Raw genomic sequence first — 7,164 nt, 5'->3', positions numbered from 1 at the left:
GAGATCAAATATTTCTTCACTCCTCGCTATTCGGTGCCCGGGTTCACCGAAGAAGACTCCGCGCAGTTCTTCAGCCGAGCCTGAATTTCATCTGAAACAGAGGAGTGATAAATTATGCATCAGTATGTGAATGAACGAGGTTGGACAGTGACGTGACACCTTTACTTGCTCGGGTCTAGTTTGAGCGGGCACCAGGTGGAATCCGCTTTCCCCGCTATTGACCCGAGCCTCCCCCTCCTCTCTAGAGGTGTAACGTCAATACCAGGAGCCAGCTTCATGAATGTTTTACAGCCCTAATTAAAATGAAACGCATTTGGGTTTGAGCATACGAGGTCGGGCGCGGTGCCCACACCTTATTCATAGGGAGTTGGTTCTTTCATGTCTCAGGGCTGAAGCTGCATCAGCGGAAGCAAGTGTCAGTTCCCCGCAAAGCACCCGCAAGGCACCCCGGTTGTAACGCATATAATGACACGTATGTGAAACAAAACTAAATGTCTGATTTTATTCAGGAGATTTAAACCATTCAAAAATAGTAAATACAAGGGACTCTGCTAATGCTGGAAATGTAGTGTCCAACGCTCAAAATGCTAGGGGATTCCAACGGGTCAGGCAGCGTCTATGGAGTGGAAAGAGTCGGCCTTTCGGGCTGACACCCTTCGCCAACTCTATTCCTTTCCTGAGATGCAGAGTTCCTCCCACATTGTGTGTGTGTGTGTGTGCGCGCGTTAATCTTCTCTGCTGGTCCCGGCACAATTTAATGCGTAACTTCTGAAATTGTTGCGCAATTTGCCCATTCCTGTCTTCGTAATCGTCCACCGTTTGCATCTCATTAATCCTCCGTGCCTATAAATGTTTTTTATATATATTCTTATACTGATGAACAGTGATCGTCTTTGGGCCGAGCGTTTGACAATTAATGACTGTCGCCTTACTTCTGGCTTCATTTGAGTTTTCAGAGGAGTGAGCGTTCCGGCAATCGCTCCACATGTTCTACAACGGAGCTTCCTCTCCGCACGTACAAGGGGCACCTTCTGAAAACGTTGAATAATGAAAAAGCAGCCAATGCAATTTATACAACTATTAATTACCTTCCTACAGACAGAGCCTTGCTATAAATACTGTGCCACTTTAGATAAAAGTTTCATGCAGCTCTTTAGGGCCCCTGAAATATAAATGATTTCGTTAAATTTTTATAATAAATCATTACATGTATATATGCGACAAGACGCTGATTCCGCCCGCCACCATCCCCCGCTCGTTGACATGAAGGAAATACTTTCCCCATGGCCTTGCTAATGCTCCTGTTCCATTTCTGTCACTTGTTGGGGTTGCTGAGACTGATGACATGCTGCAGTATTTTCTCCTACCGCAGGCACTTTATTCGCCTGCCCTGTCACCTCCCGGAGATGTTAAAAAAAACGCCTCTTAAGCCCCAAATGCTGAGGATGCCAGAATCCATAAAGAGAAGACGAGATGACTTGTCCATGGTGCTGAAGTGAGATTAAAGTGTGTTGAACTCTTTCCTTCACAGGGGCAAGTCGGCTCAAAGTAAACTCTTACACAAACACTTCACAAAGCAACTCACGGGGGGGGGGGTGGACTTTCTCTAATTTCCTGTGTGAGTATCATTAAGAATCATTTACTGTTTTACTCTTTTTGTTTTGTCCGCTCTTGAAACAAAAACGAGGAACAATTTGAGAAAATGCCGGGAAAACTCAGTAGAGCATGTTGAGTGAATTCTGACGATGGGTTGCGGACCCGAAAGCTTGACTGCCGAGCAGGATTCTAGATTTCCAGCAGTTTTTTAAACTGTTATTTACGGTTTTAGAATTTTCTAATAGTTTTTTTTTGGGGGGGGGGAGGTAGGATGTCTGCCAAGCTATTTAGGGAAAGTCATTTTAAATTACCTGATTACCTTGCTAAAGTTTACAGTTTATCATTCATGTAGATCCTCTGTTTAAGGCATAAAACTAACCCAATTCCAGCTGGAATCCTCTAACATTCCGATAAGTACTTCAATAATATTAAAGATGTTTGTGTTTTTGTCTGTTTTCTGTATCGGAAATTAGATACCGATTAAACGCAATATTCAGATACTTCCCATACTCTACACAGATGTTTGGGTTCATTTTAGGCCGCTATCATTTATGAATTCCTTTCCTAATTGTTTTAAATTGCTGCTTTATTTGGGCACACCTGTTCATAATATGTAATTTCGAGAGCAGGAAATCCGAACAGTCGCCAAGGGGAATCGAAGACTTCGACCTCGAAACTATCATCACCATGACTTTAAAATAACCACTTGCCTGAAATAAATAATAAAACAGGCCTTTTATTTAGCATTAGTATTAAAACAAAAAGAAGGAACGTTTCATGGATGGTTGTGCATTGGGCCTAAAGTCTCGCCCTCAGTCGCGTCACCTTCCTTTTAAGAGTTTACATACTTTCACATACTTGGTTACTGGGCCAATCATTACTGATACTTGATTTTCCGACCAAAGGTTGTGGCAATCACACAACAGAGGGAAGCGGAAAGCGTACTGTTACCGGGGAGAACAAGTAGAAAAGAGACACCTAAACAGTGCTGAATATTTCATTGAGTATTTCAATTGCGTCATCAAGTACAAACATAATACATCCCACAGTCAAATACAGGGACTGTTTTGGTTTGATTACACTCCATGTACAGAAGACCAGTCAATAACTTTCCCCCAAGAATGTGAGCGTTCTTTTAACACTTGTTGAGAGCATAACGTTCCTTTATTACACTCTAAACCTATCGGGGAAGGAATAGTACTCTTCTTAGAACATGAACCTCTCTGCTCGGGGAAGATACTTTAGATATTCCTGCAAGCATTGAAAAGAGAAAGGGATAGTATTTTTTCCTATAAATCTCCCTTACAATGAGTATGCAATTTATCTTTAAGATAGGCTGTTCAAAGTTGGCAGTATACAGTTAGCATTATATACTAGATTCTATTACGAAATAATTTTCACGGTGCATATATTGCTGTTAAAAATATTTAGACATCCAAATTATTTATTTATTTGTTTTTAATTTATAATTTAAATCTAATTAAAATATTGGCTGAAGTATAGCTCGTGTGCTTAATACGTGCTTGATAACAACCTCGGTCGATAAAGAAAATTTGTTTTTACAACGCTGAAACTATCTAGACCTTATAGTATCTAGAGTTACGCAAGTCCACACTATATACTTCGATCGTAATCAAAATGAATAGAAAATGTGTTTCATTTTGCATTTTTAAGTCACTAAAATTCGGACTGGCTTTCAATAAGAGCATTGCGCCGCGCTTGTGTAATCTTGGACTGCTTGTTCTGAAGCCGCCGGCTTCTTAACTTAATGCTTAAATATTCTTTTTATACTGTATGTCTTCCGTACTTTAGCTTTTTCCATGTTACTTTTAACGTTCTCGCTCATTGTAGGTTTTGCCGTTGTCATCAGATTGTAAAAAAAAACGACTTGCAGTTGTATTATAATAACTCCCGAGTTGCATAGAAACTACAGAACCGAGGAAGAACCATTGTTCGACTTCGAGGCAAGTGGCTACTCCAGTACACGAAACACATTCAGGCCATCCGTAAGCGGGGCTTAGCAATAATGAAACATCCAGTTCGATGCTGGGGGGGGGGGGTATATTGTTACCCGCGATTTCATTTAAGGTTGGTTGGGGAAACTCAATAAATCAATGTACAGACGTGGTTAAAGGAAATTATATATTTCAGAGTTACCTTAAGTTGTTGCATTATATGTCTAATAACACGAGATATTTTGTTCTTTCTACAAATTTTCCACAGTTTACAGATCATATCCTTTCCAATCCAATTCCCGGGGTCCTTTGAACCTCTTTCTAACCTCCCTCCATCCGTTCGCAAAAGCTGGATTTTTATGTCAATTTTGATTAGTTTCCCACATTAACCCCAGTAAAACCAACCATTCAAATCTATTTTGGATGTTCTGTGCCAAATCCAATACTAAGTTGCACCCAATCACAATCGGTTCTCTGTTGTATAATTATTGACACCAATCCCTAACTTATCCTCCAGTGGGGTTGGCTAGAATTCCCATATAAAGATGTGGTCATTAGAAACTTCCGAAAGCAACATATATTTGCTTGTATGCATGTCAAGAATAACTATTTGATTGTTATTTAGACTACGAGCCGTGTGTAATAGACAACAGAATTAATCTTTCATGAGAGATCAGTACTTCTGAGAACTTTCTGTAATTTCAGTCTTATGTCGTGTCCTATTAATTTTTCATTTTAAGTAGCATGCGTAATGACCCAACAGAAGAAAAAAATGTGGCTTAAATTAAAAGCAGCTTGCACCCTTTTCTTTGCAAACTTTGTGCTTTCGGTGTACAGGACCCATCCGTTTTAACATAGATGTAAATAATCGGGGAGTGGTGTAAAATCTGATTCTGCAGCCGGGACTCAGGGCGGAGAGGCCATTGTTGGGTGTCTTCAGTGGGAGGTAGGTAGGCAGGGTTCTTTGTGCAGGTGAATGTGGAAAGGTTTTGACTCCTCGGGCTAATTTCCTGCTTTTGTGTGCGGCTGCAGCACGCCTGCGCGCCGCCAGCAGTTGTTGCTGGTAAGATGAGTAAGGAGCAGGTGGGGGAAGAGGCTGTGTCATTGAAATAGCTGGCAGGAGCAGGCACCAAGCGCCAACATCTATGTCAAGGCTGTCTACCTGCAAGGTGTGTAATCATGATGGCCATGAACGGGAAGCAACAGTTCAGTATGCACCCAATGCTCCAGGAGCCCAAGTACCCGAGCTTGCACACCAGCTCAGATGCCATGAGGAGGGTTTGTCTACCAACCCCACCGGTACGTATGTGTATGATTACCGCTTTAAGGCACAGTTTTGACAGGCGCGGCTTAATGTTTTTTTCATGTCACCAGAACAATCGCGTAGCTCTTGTACCTCTTCACATGTCTATTCAGCCAAGTCTCTTGACTTCAGATTAATTTTTATGACCTGTGCTTTGAGGGAAGTTTTTTTTTAACGAAAATGTTTTTTAATACGGAGTTGACAGAATTCCCCACTGACTGCATGTGTGTGCATTCTTGCCTGCAGCTTCAGAGCAATATATTCGGCGGCTTTGACGAGTCTCTGTTAGCCCGCGCTGAAGCTTTGGCAGCTGTGGATGTGGTAGCTCACAGCAAGAGTCACCACCACTTCAAGCCGGACATCACCTACCATACCATGAGCAGCGTCCCCTGCAGCTCCAGCTCATCGACCCTCGCCATCTCTCACCCGTCGACGCTGTCGTCTCACCATGTCCACCCCGGCCACCAGATACTGGACACCGAGCTGCTGGACATCTCCCCGAGTTTGACGGGTATGGCAGGACCAGACCCATCGTCGATGCTCTCCACGCAAGCCCACTCACACAACCTCAACACCATGGGGAATCTTCACCAAACAATGTCCATGGGCCACCCTCACTCCTTCGCCACCCACAACGGTATGCCGTGCCTAAACGACGTAGAAGCCGACCCCAGGGAGCTGGAAGCTTTTGCCGAGAGGTTTAAGCAGAGGAGAATCAAACTAGGGGTGACACAGGCTGACGTTGGCTCTGCCTTGGCCAATTTGAAGATTCCCGGGGTGGGCTCCCTCAGTCAGAGTACCATCTGCAGGTTCGAATCCTTGACTCTTTCGCACAATAACATGATCGCACTTAAGCCGGTGCTTCAGACCTGGCTGGAAGAGGCGGAAAACGCTTACAGAGAGAAGGCAAACAAGCCGGAGATGTACAGCTCCAGCGAGAGAAAACGCAAGCGGACCTCCATCGCGGCTCCGGAGAAGCGCTCTTTGGAAGCTTATTTTGCCATCCAGCCCCGTCCCTCCTCAGAGAAAATCGCAGCGATCGCAGAGAAGTTAGACCTTAAGAAGAACGTGGTAAGAGTCTGGTTTTGCAATCAAAGACAGAAGCAGAAGCGGATGAAATACTCAGCAAATCACTGACCGGCTGGCGTAGGGAGATAGCAAGCAGACTAGAATGTTCAATGTCTTCGCTAAGGACTTAAGCCATGGACCCTAGATCAAACTAACTTCCCACACTCTAAATACAACAAACTCAGAGAAAGCCCCGGTGTGTATCGAGGGTCACTTTGGAAGGATGTGCGACAGATACAGTAAATCTCCTTAGCGGATCTCTGCCCCCCGCCCGCCTCTCCTTGGGAAAACAACGATCTCCGCTCCGTCCGTCCACGAGTTAGATCCGAGATCCCAGATTTTCTCATTTCCTTCCTGAATTCCAAAAAAAAAGATCAAACTTAAATCCCCAGTGTTGTCACGGATACTCGAGTGAAAATGAGTTTCAGCACTTCAGTTTTAATAGTATCCTTTATCTATTTTTCCTGAGGTAATTGCACTGCTAAATTAATATTTAATGTTATTTGCTTCCTGGGTCATTAAAACAAAACGAGAGCTGCGACTGCGAGACTAACACGCCGTTGTCTGTCACTCTGAATAACCGGGGACTGGCCCCTACCTACATATGTCCTCAGTGTGATTTCGGAGCTTATTTCAGCTTCTCCTTCCGCCGTTAGTTTTGCAACCTCTCCCGTCCTTGTTTTAATGAGTTGCTGACAAGCGAACATGAATATTGTATAGCAAAACGTCTGCAACCCCATCTGTCCGAAGCTCGCCCGGCTGCATTTTTTTTTATTAAATACTGTCTGCAAAGGGTGTGTGTGGAAGATAATAGTCGAGTACCTGGAGCTGTCGCTGCCTTTGCACGTGTTAGTGTGGTGGCGGGACAGATCGGCCTCCATTAGACCGGTACCTGCCCCCTTGGATTCTGGGCAGCCTGCAAAAGATTCTCAGGATTGAGTTGAAGAGCGTGCATACCGAAAGACACGAGAGCAGAATTTTTCCATTCGGCCCATCGAATCTGCTCCGCCATGGCTGATTTGTTATCCCAATGACTTGGCCTCCACAGCCGTCTGTGGCAAGGAATTCCTCAGTAACCTATGGAGAGTCTAACAGCGGAAAGTACAAGATACCCAGAAAGGAGGTGAAGGAACAGATTGGAAATTATGCATTTGATATCGGACTCGACTACCCTCACACTTCCAGAGCTCCGCAACTTTGTGTGTGGAAAGGAGTTGACTTGAACGGTCCATGAGATTCCTG

At 44.0% G+C, this 7,164-nt stretch overlaps 1 protein-coding gene across 1 annotated transcript; it reads left to right on the top strand.

Moving 5' to 3' along the window:
• Positions 1-4,730: 4,730 nt before the first annotated feature.
• Positions 4,731-5,991, top strand: LOC134348863 (POU domain, class 4, transcription factor 3-like). The gene is made up of 2 exons (XM_063052645.1): positions 4,731-4,850; positions 5,101-5,991. The coding sequence occupies exons 1-2, from the start codon at positions 4,731-4,733 to the stop codon at positions 5,989-5,991; spliced, it is 1,011 nt and encodes a 336-aa protein (XP_062908715.1).
• Positions 5,992-7,164: the final 1,173 nt, after the last annotated feature.

Source organism: Mobula hypostoma, chromosome 7 (genome assembly GCF_963921235.1).
Source record: "Mobula hypostoma chromosome 7, sMobHyp1.1, whole genome shotgun sequence".
Taxonomy (NCBI): domain Eukaryota; kingdom Metazoa; phylum Chordata; class Chondrichthyes; order Myliobatiformes; family Myliobatidae; genus Mobula; species Mobula hypostoma.
Note: the sequence above shows the minus strand (reverse complement) of the source record. Positions and strands in the feature narration are given on the sequence as shown.